The following is a 21800-nucleotide window of genomic DNA, read 5'->3' as shown; positions in this document are numbered from 1 at the left end:
AACTATTTTGATGTTGTTGAATCCGAAGAAGGATTTTAATCATCAGAGAAACTAGCTGAGCTAATGTTAGCGTCCCCTGAAGCACCACCGGAGAGCATTGCAGAAAGACCGATCGATTCTAAATTGAAACAGCTTTATTCAATATTTACACTGGTTTTTATTACTGGGTCTGCTTGTTTTAGAGAGGAGGTGACCTCAGCGGATAATTCGGCTTCCAGGAAAATCTTGGCGTGTGTTTTGTAGAGTAAAAAAGCCTGGGTCGGTAGAAGTAGTTGTCCAGTTTGATCGCTAAGAGCAGACAAAATTCTACTGTAGTCACTCAACTGCCTCAATGTTTTCTCAGTGGCAGCCGCGAAAGTGTGTGTGTGTGTGTGTGTGAGTGTATTTGTGCAGGGTGGGCTTTGTTCGTCTGACCTAGTTAAGCTGGTTACTTTGTCCTCTCGCTCTGATGATAATGAGACACACATACACACACGACTACACCCTTCAAAAGGCCAAGGACAATTCCTACTGGAGAAATAGTCTCAGTAAAAATGCCTTAACCATGAGTAACTCTTTCTAGGAACAGACATTTCAGCTGATTTTTATTATGGTTTGAGCTGCACTAGTATGGACTGAAATCACCTCTAGAATAGTATGTTGTTGGGTCAAGTCTCAGAAGTGTATCTGCATCAAATAAAACCAACTCTTCATGGCCAGATCTCATAGACCACGTGACATGTGTGGACAGACCCTGTAGCAAGAGTTCTCCTAATCCCTTAGGAAGAGCACCAGATTTTTGTTTACATCACACTGGGGAGAAAAAAAGAGTCATCAACTAAAACACAGACTCAGACACCCTCACTAAGTCCTCGTCTGATGCAATGTGTGTCAGATTGTTATTATGGGTTGTCTGCCGGTCACAGGGATGCAGGGGAGGGAGGCAGGTCTGGATCTGATTAACATACCTCTGCTAGGAGGACAGCGCTATCAACACGCATATATGGATTTGTTATTGTGAGGTTGTAGGTCACTGTGTGAAACAGATGATACAATTTAAATATAGAAATGAACCTTGAATATCATATAGCCTGAAAGAAATACCGATGTTTTCACAGACAGAGAGTCGAAAACTGGTGATCTGTGTGGTCAGCTCCCAAGTGAGATTGTGTGTAAATGAGAGTGTGTGAAGCACAGTGGGGTTGAAAACAGGCGGGTATGCTTAGGCAGTCTGCCCTGCATAAATAAAGGTCTGCTGCCCTGTTGACATGCACGAGCATGGCTGACACGGCCCAGTCCCCCGTCGGCTGGCACCAGTGTACAGCAGCAGATTGATGCAGAGCTCTTTGGCACTTTTTTTGGGGCATTTAAAAACCTGCTTATTAAGACCTACTGTGTTTATATTAGTTCTGTTATTATTTAAGCTCTGAAACCGTTGTGGCTCTTTGGGCTGGAGGCCGAATGGAAATGCACAACTTCAGCATCAGAGGGAAGCAGAGTGGAAAATTAGCCCTGTGGTGCTAAAATAATCACATGCATGCATCATTAAATTAACAGTAGCTAATTATACCATGATTATCGACTATATAATAATAAAGAAGTTAAAACATATGATCAAACAGATTAACATAAAAATGTCCTTCACAGGCTCCGGTGTCTTGCTGGTAAATTACATACTGCTGTAAAGCATCTAGTTGGATGGCCGACCTGTGTGACAGAAGCCAGCCCCTTCAGCAGTGAAATGTTTTAATATGAAGTGAAATCACTAAATAATTTGTGATATTGCTGCATTATTGAGCAGTTGAATACTCACTGAGGTGGGATGAGGTTATCAGATAAACTCTTAATCTGTTTTTTTTTTTATGTTTCGTTTCAGGTGTTTTGTAGTGCAGACGACTGAGTGAACCATGGCGCAGTTCCCCACCACATTCACAGGTCAGTATGTGTGTGTAACTTGCATGAAAGATATAAATATGTGTTAAATGTTGATGTTCACAAGTCGCTGATGGAGCGAGATTGCAGGAAGACTGCTGGCAAGTCAGATTGTTTCTCAAATTAGATCTTTAAGACAAACTGTCCACACTGTTATTAACAAGTAATCAGATTAGATGAACAGCCTATGTGCATGGGCTGCTGCGGTAATGATGTCGGCGTCAGTTACTACGTAAGCTGGTGATGCAGCTTTCCAACACAGAAACATGAGAAATGGAGATCCGTCACCACAGACAGACTCCGCTCAGCCGCTCTGACGTCTCTCTAAATTTTACATATTTGTGTGACATCTTCAAAGTGACACAAAAGAGACTCTGAAATCTGATTTGTGCCACCAGAACGTACTCAGACTCATCTATAGAAATGCCATTGGAATCTCATTTTAACCTACTTCCTAATTCGACGTGGATCCGACTTGTTCAGTGGTTTTTGCCATCCAGACGTTTTAAAATACCTCTGGATAAATACATTCTAAATATAAAAAAACTAGAGCGGGCAGTCTAACAAGGCCCTAGAATCCCCACAAGATGATTTGTCAATCTAATAACGTCAGAATCATAGAATTGCTTCAGGAAAGAGGCAGAATAAAGTCGTGTGATAACAAGAACTAGCTGCAAACTTGCAGCGTCTAAAACGTAATCCCCCCAAATCAGTGGATTTTAAAGTTACCAAAACACACTGACAACTTGAGCTGATGCAGCAGATATCAGAGCAACAATTTATTCAGCGATGTCAGACAGAGAGTGGAGGCAGACAGGCAGATCTCCCATCAGTAGGACCACAAACAGATGGAGACAAAGGCTCCAGAATGCTTAAAAACAACACAGTGTGAGATTTGTCAGACTGTTAACAGACGGAGAGAAATATCTCTGTTCAGTTACAAACACCTGAGACTAAATTTAGTTAGGACTGAAATCCAGTCCAGAGAATAACTTGTCAAAATGTTGATACAGCCAATATCTATTAGACGAAATGACTATTTAGACTGTTACTGTAGACTGATTTCCATAATTCTGTCTGTAAAAACTTGGCAGCAAAAACATCCAGGCTACATACTGTAGGCTACGACAGATAAAAACTCAGCTTCACCAAAAATCGTTGTAAGGGAAACATCGTTTCTGTCAGCATCAACTGTTCTTCTTTCAAGAAGAGTCAGCATGACTCACTTAAAGTGCCAGGAAACAGTAGAGGAAGATGTTGGATTAAAAGGGAAGTACTGCTCTTTTAGATTACTGACTAACTCTTCCATGCAGCAAAGTGACAGCTGACCCACTACTAGAGAAAATACACTAAAAGATGATTGTGTTTATTATCTACTTGGTTTGTTGCTTCTTGTTGTAGTGGAGAGAGTCCATCTGTTGGTGTTGACAATATTCACATTATCGAACTTGACTGGCAAGACTTAAAACTAGGGATCGACCGATTATCGGCCGGGCCGATATTCGGCATTTTGACGCATATTGGCATCAGCCTTTTTTTTTCTTTTTTTTTTTAAATCCGACGGCCGATAAGAGTGCAGAGTGCTCACACACACGGTGGAGAGGAGAAAAAGTTCATTTCTTTGCAAATTTTATTTAACTTTGTTTTATTTACTTAAAACTTCAGGAAGTTATTTATTTATTTAAATTTTCAGTTCACTTGATAAGAGATGCTGCTGACCCTGGGAACTCCCTGCGCTTTTTGTTTGTTTGTTTAATAAACATATGCATAAAGGCATTTAAACAAAGTTAAGTGTTGGAGTTTGTATTATTCAAAATTTTGACGTTAATATTTTCACTTTTACTGCAAATGAATATCGGCTTCAAATATCGGTTATCGGCCCTGAAAAAACCATATCGGTCTATCTCTACTTAAAACTCTGGGTAATATTACACATGATGGGTTGTAATGATTTTAACCAAAAGTCAAGGAAAAGATCGCCTTATAACAGCTCAGAGTTTTATGACCAGCCTACACCAAACAATCGAGATGATGATGATTACTTATGAGGAAGGCCACTGACAGACCAATATAGCTCATTTGAACTAGTGCTTTTGGCTCCTTGTTTGTGGGACCCTCTTATTGTCAAACCCAAATCAAACAAGTGAAAAGTTCTGCAGATTTTTACAGACAGACCTCAGTTTTAAAAATAACCTCCTGGATTAATAACTTTACTCTGCTCCTTCACGTCTGCCCCAATGTCAGCTGGATGCTACAAAAACCAGCCAGAATCTGCCACAAAGACTGCCCCGAAAAGCTTCTGCACATGAAACAGTAATGCCAGGTCTGCTCTGGTGGACTTACCTGTACAGTGAATGATTCTTTTCAATTCACAAGTGACTGACTTTGACTCATCATTCTCTGAGTGAACCGTCTTTTTAGGGAGTCACTTTATCGGAATCTTCAAACAAGAAGTGAAACTCATGACTAACACATTCTTTTCATGCCGCTCCTTTTGACTCCACCGTCTGTGGACGACTTTGTCATGGCCTTCTGCTTTGGTGTCTAATATGTAACTGTGTGTGTGTGTGTGTGTGTGTGTGTGTGTGTGTGTGTGTGTGTGTGTGTGTGTGTGTGTGTGTGTGTGTGTGTGTGTGTGTGTGTGTGTGTGTGTGTGTGTGTGTGTGTGTGTGTGTGTGTGTGTTTGTTTCTCTTGCGGGTTAGGTCCAGATGTGTTTCTGATCTCAGTGGATGAGAGAGCCAAACATGATCAGCAGTTTCACAGCCTCTCTCCCACTGCCGGAGGTTACATCACAGGTAACAGTCTCTCTTCACTTTTATTTTTAAAAATGTTCGCCCTCAAACATATTAGTGCTGGTATTTTTTGGCATTAAACATCTGTACGTGAGTCAGGATAAGTAAGGTGTCAATCGACAATTATGTCCATTATGGCCACTTGTTTGTTATTGTAATTCTGCTCTCGATCAATTAAATACACATTTCTGCAGATTCATTTTTTTGTCCGATTGTTTATTAATTGATAAATAAGCTTTACTATAGGAATAAATAAGCTTTACTATCTTCAAGGAACTAAATGGTTCCTGTGGCCCATTGTTGTCTGCGTCTCCACAGCGGGCGGTATCATCATTTGTGTGACACTACAGTTAGCCTGTTAGCATGGAGGAGAGCATGGCCTGCACCTCGTCGTCGGTCCATCCGTCGTAGGCTGTCTTCTCCGACTCCATCTCAAAGCACAGTGATAACAGTGAGCTTGCAGCTGCAGTTTAAACATGGCGGGTGAAATAAAACGCTGGGAGTACCCGCCCCGCCCTGAAAGTTCCTGGACCTTTGGAAAGTACTACCCCCCAAGCAGGGAGCTTTCAGGGCGTAACTAAATGAACTTAAGTACCTAGTTCCTGCAAAGGAAACGCACAGTTCCTCAGAAAGTTCCTAGTTCGTGGGGAAGTTCCTGCTGTTGAAAAGCATCTATTGACGAGGAGAATGTGAGAAGATTTCTGTAAATGTCCTCAGAATGAAACTTGGCTCTCTCCACGTGGTCGAAAGTGGCCATACTTTATGATCTGTGAACATCATGTATTTCTATTTTTCTGTCAAGGCGATCAAGCCAGGAACTTCTTCCTTCAATCAGGACTGCCCCCTCCTATCCTCGCCCAAATCTGGTGAGTCACATACCCAGGAAGTTACTTCCAGCTCACAGACACTTCAATCACTTAAAGTTTCCATCTATTTAGTATTCTATTCTATTCTCGTAATTTCTTCTTCAGGAAGCGTAGCATCAATGTTTGTCTCTGTGTCTCTTTAAGGGCCCTGGCTGATATGAATAGTGATGGCCGTATGGACATCCACGAGTTCTCCATCGCCATGAAACTCATCAAACTGAAACTCCAGGGTCACCCTCTGCCCCCTGCGCTTCCTCCCAGTATGAAACAACCCCCTCTGCCTTTACCCCCACAGACCGGCTTTGGTAAGACACAGGCAAAAACCCGCACAATGATCTGTGAATGTGAAACTATTATTGTATGTTTGTGGACGTGTTTAGTGAAGGATTTTCCTTGTATGCAATTTAAGGTTGACTAGATGAAGACCGTCTTCTTCTTCTTTCTGCTGCTTTGCAGGAGACTCACAGCTGCCAGTTTAATGTAGCAACATAGATCTAATCTTTTGTTCTCGCTCCATGTGATGTCAGCTGTTCTCAAGCTTTCTCACTTCTTTCTGACCCTGAAAAAAGCGGTAGTAAAACTCTGTAAACACTTGAGGAGTTCTTTCTCAAAGATCATTCTGGGTGACGGCTGCTCACTCTCCCTCTATTGCACCTTCAAGGCCAATCAATGAAGCTCTAATGCAAACACTGTCTTTATGCTGCTCTTCTGCTTACACTGTGGCTCTCACAGCCCGTTAACCATTATGAATATGTATTATAACTCTGCTCTAGAGAAATATAGATGGTAGTATGCTCTGATCTGTGTCTCTCAGGCCTCTTGAAGCACGCAAGTGAATGATAATGTCTGTATTGTATCTCTCTCCATCTCTAGGTATGCCCCCCATGGCTTCCATCTCAGCTCCTCTCTCAGCCGTGCCTCCGCTCCCCCTCCCACCGCTCCCCGTCGGGGTGTCTCCCCCGCTCGTCTCGTCGGCCCCGCCTCCCCTCCCCCAGCCCATCGCCAACGGAGCTCCCCCCACAGGCATGATGCAGCCCATCTCAGGCTTCTCCCACACAGGTAACACACAACAGGGGAAGTGGGTGTGTTGAAATGTTTGCGTTGTGTCTGTTGCTCCTGTGGGTGCAAAGGTCTCAGCTCTAAGCTTCTGTTTACACATAATTAAACCGTCATAGCTACATTGCAGACAGTTGGGTGCTGGGATTATGTATGCATGAAGGCTTAGATAGGACACTGGTTTGTCGTCGAGTTAGTACGTGTGATGTCTAACCATTAAGTAGTTGAATTATTAGACATAACACACAATGCTTTACAAAGTGTATACACTGCTTAATGCCCTCTTCCTCTTTGTCTGTCCCTCAGCTCCCTCTGTCAACAAGTCGTCTTCATTTAATCGTTCCAGTAACAAGTTACAGAAGGGGTCGTCCTTTGAAGCTGCTAGGTAGGACACGTAACCAGAAGTGTTTCCACCATTTGCCTGATATTGCATCTTTTCCTTGTTACTTTTAGCTCATAGTTAACAAGTTATTTCTCTTTAAAGTAACCGTTTTAAAGTCGTAGTTTTGTTCTCTTTGGCGGCACCTATCGCGATAAAACGGTAATTGTGAGAGCACACTTCTCAGATATCGAGACAGTGTTGCATATGTGACGTCCACGGTTGGCTACCTTTGTTAGGGTTTTAACTTGCCGACGGTCGCTTTCCTTTTTAGACTGTTTGCCTTCATCTGAGCGTCACATTTGTTTCTTTTTCTTTGGATTTTCACTTATTGTTGAAGTTGTATCTGTAGTCATCGATCTTTTCTTTGTTTGTTCAGCCATAGTAGATTATTGTTTACTCGCAACACTTGCAGAGACTGGAAAAGCAGCCGCTTAGCTCCGCCTACCCTCTCTGGCAGACCAACCACTGCTGGGTGATGGAAAGCGCGTCACTAACTGGGCGCCACTTCTTCCGTAATTCTGCAAATGTAAAGGCTTTCATCAGTGGGCCATAGGCTCAATCATATGGTGTTACCTCATTCAGTGATAGATAGTGACTTAACAGACATTTATTTAGATGAAAATCCTCCAGATTATCACTTTAAACATCTCAAAGAGCTTTGGATCATTTTAATTGTACATCCTAAATCAACAGTGCTTAATCAGCTTTGGTTGTGTCTTTTCCCAACACTCTCTGACTTATTTTCCTTTACCTGTCCCAGTGTTCAGCCCCCCCCTGATTGGGCCGTTCCTCAGTCCTCCAGGCTGAAGTACAGACAGCTTTTTAACTCCCATGACAAGATGATGAGCGGACACCTCACAGGTACTCTCACACACATCAACATGTCATGATGTCATGCCGAGTCTTTAGATCCGTCTCACTCAACATTTGACGTGTTTCTGTGTCCCAGGTCCGCAGGCTCGCACGATCCTGATGCAGTCCAGTCTTCCTCAGGGCCAGCTGGCCACGATATGGTCAGTATGTTGAAATTCAGCCATTTAATCTGTATCAAAAAAGGAGTGCATACTTATGAGTGCTTTATTCCTTAATAACAAATGTATCCCTTTTTTTCCTTTCTGTAGGAGTTTATCTGATATCGACCAGGATGGAAAGCTAACAGCTGAGGAGTTTATCTTAGCCATGCACCTCATAGATATGGCTATGTCAGGGTTACCGCTACCCCCCGTGTTACCACCGGATTACCTCCCACCCACCTTCAGGTAAGTACTGCAAATAAACAACTGGCTGACAGCAGCATGTTAGCTGTATGCATAGTTAACAGTTGAACAGCATTTGATATTTGTTGAATTTGTGAAGTTTCAGGTTAAATTAATGGTGAACTACTAACAAGTCATGTTTTCAAAAGATACATATAACCTCCTTTAATCCTTTAATGTGCGTATTGTGCTTGTAATTATGAGCTATGAACATAAATAGAAGTAATTAAATGTGTTTTCCAAATTTGTCTAGTGACGATAATGACTGTGTGATTGATAATTTGTCTGGTGTTAAAGACGTGTGTTTGTCTTGAAGGCGGGTGCGAAGTGACAGCGTTCAGTCGGACCAGAAGAGCGTCCAGGAGGAGGCAGAGGAGGAGCTGGAGAGCAGCCAGGACAAGAAACTACCAGGTGATCTCTTAATGCTCAAGCAAAGCCAGAACTCTGGTGACACTCCTGACATTTTTAACCACATATTCCATCTCTTAAATGTGAACTCATAGCCGTTACACTTTGGTTATATTAAGTCAATTTGTATCACCACAGTGACGTTTGAGGATAAGAAAAGAGAGAACTTTGAGCGGGGAAACCTGGAGCTGGAGAAGAGACGCCAGGCTCTGCAAGAGCAGCAGAGGAAAGAGCAGGAGAGGCTGGCTGCGCTGGAGAGAGAGGAGCTGGAGAGAAAGGTAGACTATAGGCCTTTCTCATTTCTCTATTTTGTGCCTCCGTGTCTCCTCGCTCCTTGCTCCTTGCTCCTCCTGCCTGTGACCGGGAAATTGATCTCAGCACGCCATCAATTCATAAAATGCATCTCAAGGAGAGAGGATCGAGGAGACTTGCCGGAGGAGCTATGAGCGAGGATACACCGGTGTATCCTTTGCGTAAGTCTTCTCGGCACCCGTGACGTAAATAGAGGTGTGAAACACAGCTGGAATATACAAACCAGGGCGGGAGCCTTTTGTTGCATATCTCTGCTCCTGGGACACCTGTTCCGTCTGAGCAGGTATTCTCCGTGGCGTGTCTCACATTTGCTATTTCTTCATCAAAACCAGAAGACAAATTGTCTCCTACAAAATAAGGACTGGTGTAGGCGTGGACTTTTTATTTTAAGTTTCCACAGCCTGATGTTCATGTATTGACTGTTTTTGAGCAGAAACAAAACATAACATTTTCGCGCGAGGCACAGCAGGTAACTCATTCATTATTTAAATCTGCAGACACGCTGTCAGGTCCAGACAGGATCTCATGTTTATTAAAGTTCTGTGTGCTGACCATCAAAGAAAGGTCGGCTGTAAATGTTTATTTCCTTATTGTTGCTGCTGGATCACACGGCTGTGTGCTCACGTACGTGCAGAAAACGGACACTGGAAAGTTAATATCTGTGGGCACGATTGTTGGTGCCCACAGATACAGTGGAACAAAATAGAGAGATGATGCAGCTGTGCCAAACATCATATTTAATTGACATCGCTTTTAAATGACGGCTCTGAAGCAGGGATGTCATGTTGTTAAATGTCTGTTGCCTCGACTCCTCTCTCCTCGTGTCTCTTCCTCACCTCCTCCGCTCGCATCTCTTGTGGGAGGGACTAAGACGCGAGGAGAGGAGTCGAGGAGGTACAAACTAAGAAATGAGAAGAGCCTTATACTGACTGTATTGATGTCTCATTTCCTCACTGTGTGCACTCAAAATTTGAATTTGACATGGCTTTATACAGTTTAACTCTACAATATTTGCATTCATATCAGCTACAGTACTTTCACTGGAAGAGCCACAGTATCCCATATCTGTGAAATGTATCAGTGAGTCATTTAAACATTAAAATGAGTTTTGAAACTGAATGAAATGAGAATGCATTTTGGTGACCAATAATAGAGGTGTTTTTTTCTGCCGCTCATTTTTGCATGCCTGTGTTTCAGGAGCGCGAGCGTATGGAGCAGGAAAGGAGGCGACAACATGAACTAGAAAAACAACTGGAGAAGCAGAGAGAGCTGGAGAGGATGAGAGAAGAGGAGCGACGCAAAGAGATAGAGAGGAGAGAGGTATGAAGGAGAAAAATGATTACCAGGTATCGTGTTTTAATTGAAGAGTTACGGTTGAACTGCTGCAGACTAATTACAACCTCTGCAGACACTAAGAGGCCTTTCACTGCGCTGCAACAGCCCTCTTTAAATCTCAACTCTTACAGTAAAGAGCCTCATTTACTCTTTCACAGCAGAAGGTATAATGAAGTGTGTAACACATGAATAGAATAATTTGTGACAACGTAGCTGCTCTTCTTTGAGCTGTAATGTTTCTTTGTGTAAATGCAGGTAGCTTTTTGACGCGTGTGCTTTGTCAATCCAGGCTGCTAAGCGTGAATTAGAGCGTCAACGTCAACTGGAGTGGGAGCGTCAACGTCGCCAGGAGCTCCTGACCCAGAGAAACCGAGAGCAGGAGAGTATAGTGCTGCTCAAAGCCAGGAAGAAGACCTTGGAGTTTGAACTGGAGGCTCTGGTAATCACACATACGTGCTCAAATCTAAACATGCAGAGTACACAACAGTCAACCAAAAGGGGGTCACAGTTTACAAAAACAAGGCTGTGACTTAAAGTCAAAGCAGAAATTCACTCAGTCACTGTATTAAAGGAAGTTACACCTTTGACAGTCAAATGAAGCATCTAGTGTGTGACATTGTTCGCTTGATAGGTTCTTCAACACGTATTGTAAACGATCTCTGTCTGTAACTTAATTCTTCGTACATCAGCAGAAATGTAATAGTATAATATTTTCCATCTCTCCTTTCCCAACCTCCAGAATGATAAGAAGTCCCAGCTGGAGGGCAAACTAAAGGATGTCCGGTTTCGTCTGTCGGCTCAGCGGAGAGAGGTGGAGCAGACCAATCAGACCCGAGAAACACGCATCGCTGAAATCACCCTCCTACAACAGCAGTTGCAGGTACACAGTAAAACACCATCAGCATATAAGCACTACTTAGAATTCTTGCAGGACAATTTTTAATACATTTGTATCTATTAAAAATGTAATTTCTGTTAATGTGACATTATGTTTGTCTGCAGGACTCCCAGCAGTGGTTGGGGAGGCTGATCCCTGATAAACAGAGTCTAAATGATCAGCTGAAGCAGGTTCAACAGAACAGTCTGCATCGTGAGTACTACATTAACTCTACTGCAACATCATGTGCATACTCTTACCGTGATGTTAGGGAGGCTCTTATTGATTAAGAGATACAGTTGATTTATCTCATTGTTTCTGATGTTTTTGCAATTTTTTGTTTGTTAATATTCGGCTTTCTTGAGCTCTTTATTCTTCATGGCATTCACATGATCTGTGATTTCTGAGCTGCAAACTACTGCTGTGAAATAACAGATGTAGTTCTGATCACAGACTCTGGAGGGTCATGTCTATTATAATCAATCCACAGAAAGAAGTCCAGTACATTTAACAAAGTGTTCATTATTATTTCAAATTACCGTATAATCCAGAATATAAGACGCAGTCTGTTTTTGGGGGAGTCCCAGAGGGAAAACAGTTTTCTGTAGTCATTTATTAATAAAAACGTGTATTATTTCAGCACTAATTCAATTTCTTAAAACACATTTTAAACACACTTTTTAAATTATAGCCTACTATCTGTTTTCACCATGTCAAGTTTGCAATCCTGCTAGCTACCGCTGCTGTAGTTGAGCTTAGCCTACGGTAACGATTGCTTTGAGGGTGGCCTCTGCACTGGCGATCGTGACAGAGCATAACGGTGACAAAGCTTTAACTCGATTATAGCACCATCGTAGCGACAACAATTCTTTGTCAGAAGGAAGAAATTTGAAACAGTTCATGCTTGTGAAAAACACCTATGACGTAAACTGAAATCCTGAGAAAACAGAGCTACTGGTTAACTTTATCTCTGATTACCACAATGTACTATGGCTTATTACATTTAATCACAAACTCATTCAATATATTTGTTATAAACGTGTGTGTGAATGTCTGTGACTTGTTACACTAACCCCATCTCGCACTGTCTGTCTGTCTGTGTGTGTGTTTAGGTGACAGTCTGTCGTCCCTGCAGAAGGCTGTGGAGCAGAAGGAGACCAGCAGACAGCAGCTCAGAGAACAGTTAGACGCCGTGGAGAGAGAAACACGGGCCAAGCTGCTGGAAATAGACGCTTTCAACACCCAGCTAAAGGTAAACAGAAAGTTCACCGCCATGTTCATACAGGACACAAGCCAAAGGTCGGGTCTTAACTTTTGCAGTAAAAGGGTAAACACTTAAGATATTATTGCGTTTATAAACTAAATGGTTAACTAACTAACATAGCAGAGCACGGCTGTATGCTGTGGACTTATTCATTTCAAATACAATATAAAAATAGCAAAATAAAATGAATTGACAATAATTCAGGACAGGCTTAATCAACAATTATTGATTGTGTTTTTCTGTTTTATTATTGTTGCTGTAAATCTTAATCTGACCGGAGGGGTGTACTACGAAGCGAGATTAGTGGGTAAGCCAGGTCTGTTGAGCCTAAAGAAAGCGTCTTCAGTGTCACAAAGCTGTCTCTCTTTTAACTTGGCTAGATCACCATGGTAACTTACTCTGTAAAGCTAACCTGGTCGGGTATGTTCTTAAAATCGGCTGTAAAGGGTCGCTCTTTCATTTATATGTCCTGATGATGTTCGCTGCGGGTAATATAGATCCTCAGCTGAGGTTATGTGTATGAGGAAACTTCTGGAACTGTAACGTTACGCATGTAAAGACACAGAGCGAAGCCGTGCAGGTACAGTAGCACACACTGTATGCATCGCATCACGGAGCCTATGCATTCAGTTAGTGATGAATATAATATGACTCTCCAGTCTCTTCTCATTTTTACCTGTTTGCTTTGGGTAAAATGAACACTCAATTTCAACAGATCATCCGTACAGTCAAAGAATGATGAGGACACAGCATCTAAAGACACTGGATCACATTTTTATGCTTGGTTCTCATTTCCTGCCAAGTCTAAAACTTTTCGCTCATCAAGGCTGTCTGACTAGGGCTGGGTATCCATAAGGATTTCTCAATTCAATTACCGTAGATTCAGATTCACAAGGTCCCGATCCGATTCGATTCAACATCAAGGGGTAAGGGGTATTTCAGTTATATTATCAATGCACCTCTAACCCGATGCATTATCAAGAATTGACCCCAAAGAATTTACATCATGTACTTTTTATTTAACATGACCACCACACAGCAGTCAAAACAATATTAATAATTGTATGAATTAGACAGCTTATTAACTTTTTTCCAGTTTCAGATTTTAGTCTGTACATCTGGCTCATGGTTTCGATTAAACGAATTGGGCTTCAACTTGCGCAGGATTTGGCCACGAGATCTCATAGCGCGAAGAACAAAACTACACGAGACCTTGAGTTATAGCAGAGTGTAACATAAACATCAGAGCAAAACTAACTTACATATTCATGGACGCACACACAATAAAAAAGAGTCCATCGGCGATCACTGACGTCTCCGTAGTTGGTGCAGTAAACAAGTCCAGGCATGTCTCCCTCACTGCCGTGTTTCAAGGGGATGCTGAGTCGTACTGCATTTAGGAGCACTTAGAAACGTTAGTGATCAGACACATTTTTCAGCATATTTTTAAAGATCGATCTCTTGATTTATTAATCGATATTGGATCATTCAAATGTGAATTGATTCGAATCGGAAAAATCGATTTTTTTAAACCCAGCCCTAAGTCTGACTGAAGCAGACGGCTGATAAACGCTCCTTTTTGTCTGAAAGAGGCGTCAAATGACCCATAAAAAGCCCTTTTTTCTGTGAGAGCCTGAAGCAGAAACCCTGAGTTAACAGGTTCATTACCACCTTTGTGACACCCGTTATCTCTAACTGGTGCTTGAGGCTTTGTTGAGCCAGCTTAAGTGAACAAAGCCTGGGTATGTTGAACTCCCTTCGTAGTATACCCCTCAGGCACTCATCACAAGTTCACAAGTGAGTTATGTCGTGTTTTCCTCCTCCATGAGACACTTCATCCAACATGCTCCAACACTGAATTATTATTTTATGGTCATACTGATGTACTGTGAGGTTTAATACATTAGGAGTGCTTTGTTAATTTAAATACATTTATCTTATTTAACAAACTAAAATATTAACAAGCTCGCTAACCCAGCAACTAATTTGCTAGTTGTCCGTTGTTGTTACTGAAAACATTGGATTGTTTTTGTGACTGTTGCTTTAAATCCTGTCCTGTCCTTTGTAACCCATCCTCACACTACTTTAATGTACTCACAATGTTAAAAGTTCATGTTAACTCAAGTGTTTTCATTATATCTGACTTCTGTATCTGTGTTTGTATTTTATGTTTGTTTGCTGTTGCTGATTACTGTGTTTTTGGAGAGAGCTAGCTGTGCACAGGAACACCGAGTGGTTTCCCAGACAGCTGCTTCATGTAGCTTTTTAAAATGCAGCCATGTATACAACAGAGAGAGGAAGATGGAGGGGAGGATTAGAGCACAGCAGTCTGTTTATGTTTGCTAGACCACTTTATGTCCATGTTTTCCTTTTCTTATTTCCTCATGGTTTTCCTCAGGACACTGTGTCAGGTCACAGAGAGGAGAATTAGCCCTGTGGTCTGTTCTGACGAGGAGGAGAGGACAGAATGAAGAGGGGGAAGGGAGGAAAGGAGATACAAAACAGGCCACGATAAATAGATTTTCTAATGGCTAATCTAATGAAGTTGTTTCTGAGTCTTATTTAAGAAAGTGATGCAAAGCCTTCGAGCAAACGACAAAGCAAGTAGAGTTTGATAGCAGCTTTCTCAGTGGGTTTAATATCTTACTAAACAGAGACATATACCACTGAGATATCAACTATATTTGACTATACTGCCGTCCACCTTCCTTTCTACACCACTTCCTCTCCCTAATCTGCTCTCGTCACGCTGCTGCACCTCCTCTGTCCTCTACGCCCTCTGGGACTCTTCGTCCTTTGCTGCTCTTTCTGCCTTTTTCGTGAATCCACTCGCTGTCCTCCTCCTCTGTGTTTTTCTTCCTGCCTTTCCACCCTGTATTTCTTGCCTCCATTTTCTTCCTACTTTTTATTCTTTGTTTAAAACACATAATGAACCCTTCCTTTCTATATTTTCTACTCCTTTTATTTATCTCCTACACTGGCCTTTTGCTCCCTTGCCCATGCCAGTCTCTGTGTGAGTTCTATGCCAACCACTGTGCCAGGATAGAAGCCCTGCGACGCCAGCTTCAGGAGGAACAGAGGGGGAGACAGGTAGAGCACACTGCCACTACTGGACTGGGGTGGTACTGCAGCTGGGATACATAATGTAATATAAAATCATATGATGAACACACTGCCTTGTATGGCAGTGCTGGAGCATATAGCCGTTTGGAGATGAGACTATTCAAGACAGGGTTATAAGTAAAACATGGAACACCCTCTTATCTGACTAACTTTCAAATATGTTAATCATCAATCTTTGCTTTCCATAACATATGCAAACCAGACTTTTAATTCACCTGGTTTGTGCAGTTATTCCTGTTTAACATGTGTAGAGCACTGTGATGCCCCCGCAAGGCAGCTAGATGTATTGCAGCCAGCTGAAGCCAGGATGGTAAAGCTGCGAACGGGTTTGAGTACTGATAGCACTCACATACTCACCGACTGATTCTTGTGTGTTGCTTTTTTTTCTAATCTTACAAGCAAGACTCAGTGACACCTCCCACAAGGAGGCACGCAATCCTCACAAACCAAGAGCAAAAACTCTGCATTTGTACCTCGTTAAAAACAGGAAGAAAAGAATGAAGGAAATATAAATGATTAAAGCGAAAAATATATTTGCAAAGTCATATTAGTGCAAATTAGGTGTACAGTTCACTGTAAAGATCTAATTTGATCCCTTCTCAAAAATTCATTATATCGACCACCATATCAGTAATCTGTGAAATCGGTATAGATATTGATCTCATAAATCCCATATAGGTCAGGCTCTACTAAATCCTCTAAATACGCCTCATTCAAAGCCGCAAAATTAGGCATGCACTGATCGATCGGACACCGATCCAAATCTGCCGATTTGGCCTCTAATTAGGGGATCGGTGATCGGCCAATCACCTTTCAAAGAGCCGATCACTCCAGCCGATAGCGTGACGTAAAATTATGAGCCACTTTCGCGCACCACACTGAGCAGATTAAGGATTCTCTTTCCGCAGTGACAGCGAAGGCAACACTCGCTTGTGCGCAATGGAAAACTTTTCTTGTCTGAGGCTGAACCTGCCCTCTGAATTACCAGCGCCACTTCAGCCAAAGTTTAGAAGTCGGGCAACATTTAGCCCAGTGAAGTGATTAGAAGTTAGCAAGATTCACTCAACGGATGCAAGCACTCGCTTTACCAGGAGGAAGTCCCGCAGCATGCTTTCCTCCTGCTCCAGAGGTGCAGCGTCACCGCTCTGTGACCCGCCGTGATCACAGATACAGACACGCTCCAAAGACGGCAGTCTGTTTAACACACTATAAAAAATAAATCGTGAATATTCACACTCTCAACCAACAGGACAGGGGTGTGAATGACTTAAAATTACTGGATCAAACTCCAGTTTTCTAATTTATCAAACCGAAGGACGACTTAATATTTTTCCATCGTTGTTAATAATAAATCTGTCATTGACGGAAGCACAATTAGATGAGATCACCCACTGCAGGCATTATACACACCTGAGCCTGTTCATCAACTGCAATGGCTAATAAACACTAAGATCATAATTTATTAATTTCTCTCTCCCTGTTATGATTTGTATATCCTTAGATAGGTTGGAAAAGTGCATTTAAATCGGTGATCAGCAGATCTCACTGTTAAAAAATAATTAATGGCCCTAAAAGTCCTGATCGGTGCATCCCTACTCTAAATACTTGAAAAACACACACTACACTGTCGTCTTTTTAATGTGCAAATTCTGCAGTATTAAGAAATAAAAGTCGAAGTACTGTATTAATACTAAAGACGCTGTTCAGGCTTATTGCATCTGTCACTAAGTAAGCTGACACCTGGGCTGTTGCCAACTTCACCCTGTTTTTGTAACACTGGCTACGCTTACAGCTCTACATTACTCATCACAGTGAGTCACAAGAGCCTCTCCTTGCATGAGTCAAGGCCTCATTGTGCTGTAAATCTCTACTAAAAGACAATGCTCTAGTCAGGGATTAAAATGTTTATTCAGTCACTTGGAAATACATTGATTGGTGCATAAATATATATCAGATCTTACTAGCAAGGCCACAACCAAGAGGACATTGAGCGCCCAGTGTCGCCATCTCTTAACTTCAGGGAGCTCTAAATTACTTGATAAAATTACTGCTGACAAATAAGTTCAACACCTTCATCAGAAAAAGGTGTGTAAGCAAAGCATTACCTGTCTGTGAGTGTGTGTGTCTGTGTCTACAGAATGGTTGATCACTTGTGTGTGTATGTATATACTGTATGTATATGTGTGTTTCAGTGCCAGGAGCAGGGACAGCTACAGGAGTGTGTGTCAGCCGTCAGGGTGTGTCTGGCTCGGCTAGACTACGTTATACAGGTCCACACTTCAACCCAGCCTCCCCCTCCTCCCCTCCCTCTTGTGCCCCTTTCTCTCTAGCCCCCCCCTTTTTTAATCTACTTCTAATCTTCTGTTCCTTCTTTCTTTTTCTTCCCCTGTGACTCTCTTTTTCCCTTCTTCTCTTCCCCACTTCTTCTCCTCCGTCAGCCAAACTGGTGTTAGCTTACTACTTAGCCAGCTGGGTAACTATGCTGCCATAGTTACACTGTACGCAGTTGTTATGCTATGCTAGCAGTCTTGCTAGTTTAGCAGATGTACTAGATTAGTTGACTATATGCTTTTGCTCTGCTAGGCTACTTTAATAAATCTCTATACTGCTGTGTAATTCTACTTCCTGTATGCTACCAGAAGATGTTTCAGCCAGACAAGTAGATTCGTATCAGGCTGTCCAAGTGTGGAAGCTTTATTTTATTTGGCTGAGTGTGTGTGTGTGTGTGTGTGTGTGTGTGTGTGTGTGTGTGTGTGTGTGTGTGTGTGTGTGTCTGTGTGTGTGAAGGACTGTACGCCTGACCTTCTGTGTTGTCTCATGTCCTCCACTTCCTGTTTCAGGTAATTTGGAGTTCTCTCTCTCTCCAGAGCTGCAGTCTTTACACCTCCGTCATCTCTTCTCTCTGATTGGTTGCTCGTTTCTGAGGTTTCCTCTCGTTGGTTGTTTGGCTGAAACACGACAGCTGCATTGTGTTGTTATAGTAACAGAGTGTGTTTCTAATGGCACAGCTGGTTGTCATGACTACACAGAACTGCCACCACTGCATCCCCTGACTCCCCCTCCTCCCCACCCCTCCCCCTTTTTTGTTCATATCTAACCCCTCCCACAAACATACTGTGCCTTGTGCAAGCTCCGCCCTATTGTCATAGCCTGTATCTTGGGCTTGGTCCCTGCCAGCCTCCGGTAGTGACAAAGCCCCCTCTCAGTGACGTCCCCATCCCATTCAAGTTTTTTTGACTGACATAAAATTCCCAACAATCTTGGTTCATTTTTTCTGCTTAACATGCCGAGATGAGTTTACAAGGATTATTTGTAGATGCATACCTCCATTTGTATGCTTGTTAGCCATCAGTTATTGTCGTCATCATTATGAGATATCCTTTTGTGTCCTAGTGGTACCAAAAAGTCGAGATGAATTTGATGTGTTCTCACAGGCTTTGAAAGTGTTACTCTGATGAAAGGCCACTTCACTGACTGGCTGGACGTCTGTCTGTTGAATGCAGCTTAAAAGTCACACTGGCGTAAATCCACAGTCACTCTTGTGACTAATGAAAAGATGGAAAGATCGGACTAGAGAGGGAACACAGTGAGAAACTGAACGGGCATACAGGTGTGATCTCTTGTCACTCACGTTATGTCTGTATAATTTTATATCACCAACACACCCAGTCAGAATGCTACGAGTCGCCTCCATTGCAATATGTGGAGATCAATAACGATTATCTTTAGCATTGAATCATGTAAGAATAAGTAACAAACTTGTCATTAAACTTAAAGTCCTTTCATACTATTACTACTAATCCTATTGAGGTAAACTATAGGCGATTGCATATTTGGTTATTGTGAAGCCAAAGTGTTTTTTGTTGCAGCCAAAGTGTTAAAGTTGCAAACCTGCAAGTGGGACAATTAGGTTACTGTAGTATACTTTTTGACTTCTCAAACAGCCAAAAATAATCACAGCTTCATGATAAAGTGTAAAACTGGCTCCTCAACAGACGATTAAATGAGCCACTTTCTAGCTAATTTGCTGTTATCATTCGTGGTGTTACAATAACAAACAATCCGAGCCGTTCTTTTATCATTGTGGCCAAAATTCACAGGCTGCCAGAAACCCACTCAACCTGTTTCACATCTGTTCAGTTGTTGGCAGAAATGAGCCTCTAATCTGCTTTGCTAGCATAAATAAACACCAACATTAGAACAGGAAATCCACAAGTCTTTTGTTTAGGAGGCATCAGTAACATTTGTATGCAGTAAAGACTTAATTGGAGACTACAGAGGTCACTTCAAAGCCAGGTTATAGACACCTAGTTTGCCATGCAGGTTGTTGAGATTAGGTCTTTAGTGCTGCACATGCAAAATGAAATAATATCAGTTTGAATTTGAATTTGATCCAACTAGTACTGTACTTTTATCTACATGTTTTTTGTTCCTTTGAACGGCTCTCTTAAAGGAACAGAGTCATAAAAAGTAGCTCTCTTTGAGAACCATCATTAGGGTCATGTATTTTTTTTATGTAGCCTTCATCACGAATCACATTTTTTTCCCGCACGGCAAACAACACCCTAGATCCTTAGACCCTAAATTCGGACACACATTTGATGAGTAAACAAGAAGTGGAAAAAAAACCACACAGATCATGCTTCCTGTCTGACCTGGTCAGTGCTCTTCAGGACACATATTAGAGGATCACATATTGGATACTATTTTTCACTTCAAAAGCAACAAGCTGCTCGTCGGAAAGAACCGACATGGTTGACACGGTTATCCGGCACAGTTGAAGGGGCGGAGCTTGCCTTGATCACATGACTAATACATATCGCTGCTACTGCTGCTGCTGCTGTTGTTGTTGTTGTTGTTTGATGTCGATGGCAACCCGTAGCAACCAGCCCTCTGATCCCACTTCCTCCTCACCGCTGTTCCTTCCTGTATCCCATGATGCTTTGCAGGAACTGAGGGAGATCCACAGCCGGCAGCAGAGGCAGAAGCAGAAGGACCTCGAGGGAGACACACTCACACTGACACACACACACTCTCACATGCACACGCCGGTCGAGAGAAAGTCTGCTGAGCTGCAGGAGAGCAGGTACAAAATATATGTACTTGTGAATTGTGGCTATAGATATATATATATATATATTTTGTATTCCATTGTTAAAAGTTTTGTTTGTAAATGATCTCATGTGCCTCTGTAACTATCATCCAGCAGGTTGTCATCATCAGAGGAGGGCGTGGCCTGGAGGGATGAAGCAGCAGACTCTGCCCCAATAGCTCCTAGCCCCCCCTCCATCTCTGCACCCCACGCCTGGCTGAACAGAGTGACTCAGGAAGAGGAGGAGAGGAAGAGGAGAGGGCTGGAGGAGGAGGAGGAGGGCAGGAAGGGAGCAGGATCACTAGAAGAGAACGAGGATGAGGGCAGAGGCAAGAAGGACATGCAGGAGAAACTGAACAAGCTGTTCAGCCAGCCGGCCGACCCCTGGACCTCATCAGGTGGGATTTGGTTGTAAGAGTGTTAGGAATGCAGGAAAGAGAGCACAAAGCAGGGATCAGTGTGTCGTGGTAAAGTGTGTGATGCCACCAGCATCCATATCTCTTTTTCACTGCATGGTACAGCGTGGCCCAACTCCCTGTGTGAAATCTAACTTTTTCCAGCTCTGTTGCGGTTTAAAGATGCTGCACCTAGAACACACAGAAAACTGTGACTCTACCAGTCCCCTGTTTTTAGATAGCCAAGCTACCATCAAAAGCAAACATATTTTGTATACTCACTCAACCCAGATTTTAACCATGTCATGTCATCAGCTAATCTCACCTACTTTCACGCGGTGCAATCTGCAGCGGAAAACCACATTTAGTTGCTTTTGTACTGACAGCGTGGCGTGTCAAGCCCTAACATGAAGTGGACATCAAGCTCTAGTCTGTATTAATAATGTTCTCTGTTTATCTACAGTTGATAAGGCTCCAGTACCCAATCTGTTTGACCAGAAGGCACCGGTCAGCAGCTTCGACCAGCAGCAGCCGCCGGTGAAGGTGGTCTACTACAGAGCTGTTTATCCATTCGACGCTCGCAGCCATGATGAGATCAGTATCGCTCCCGGAGATGTGATCATGGTACGTAGTATGCACACACACTTCGTACCCATTTGCATACAACCCGCCTTGCTACTGCAACATTCAAACATGGGATGATTATGCTGCAGAATTAGGTTGTGTGTGT

The 21800-nt window shown here is 42.6% G+C and overlaps 1 protein-coding gene across 1 annotated transcript in view; it reads left to right on the top strand.

The window, feature by feature from the left end:
* The window catches only part of itsn1 (intersectin 1 (SH3 domain protein)), a 53050-nt gene that overhangs the window by 7193 nt on the left and 24057 nt on the right, over positions 1 to 21800 (top strand). Inside the window, exons 2-20 of the mRNA XM_069659208.1 lie at positions 1856 to 1914; positions 4615 to 4707; positions 5507 to 5570; positions 5715 to 5875; positions 6444 to 6629; positions 6933 to 7011; positions 7769 to 7869; positions 7958 to 8021; positions 8130 to 8267; positions 8581 to 8675; positions 8811 to 8950; positions 10182 to 10304; positions 10609 to 10758; positions 11059 to 11199; positions 11322 to 11409; positions 12309 to 12448; positions 20533 to 20669; positions 20790 to 21073; positions 21534 to 21694. Of these exons, the coding sequence (XP_069515309.1) occupies positions 1887 to 1914; positions 4615 to 4707; positions 5507 to 5570; positions 5715 to 5875; positions 6444 to 6629; positions 6933 to 7011; positions 7769 to 7869; positions 7958 to 8021; positions 8130 to 8267; positions 8581 to 8675; positions 8811 to 8950; positions 10182 to 10304; positions 10609 to 10758; positions 11059 to 11199; positions 11322 to 11409; positions 12309 to 12448; positions 20533 to 20669; positions 20790 to 21073; positions 21534 to 21694 (2373 nt within the window). The 5' untranslated portion in view covers positions 1856 to 1886. The remainder of the gene's footprint in view (positions 1 to 1855; positions 1915 to 4614; positions 4708 to 5506; positions 5571 to 5714; positions 5876 to 6443; positions 6630 to 6932; positions 7012 to 7768; positions 7870 to 7957; positions 8022 to 8129; positions 8268 to 8580; positions 8676 to 8810; positions 8951 to 10181; positions 10305 to 10608; positions 10759 to 11058; positions 11200 to 11321; positions 11410 to 12308; positions 12449 to 20532; positions 20670 to 20789; positions 21074 to 21533; positions 21695 to 21800) is intronic.

Source organism: Semicossyphus pulcher, unplaced genomic scaffold, assembly GCF_022749685.1.
Source record: "Semicossyphus pulcher isolate SPU_LCO1_2020_fin unplaced genomic scaffold, fSemPul1.0.p SCAF_12, whole genome shotgun sequence".
In the NCBI taxonomy this organism is placed as follows: domain Eukaryota; kingdom Metazoa; phylum Chordata; class Actinopteri; order Labriformes; family Labridae; genus Semicossyphus; species Semicossyphus pulcher.
This window is presented reverse-complemented; position numbering and strand designations above follow the sequence as displayed.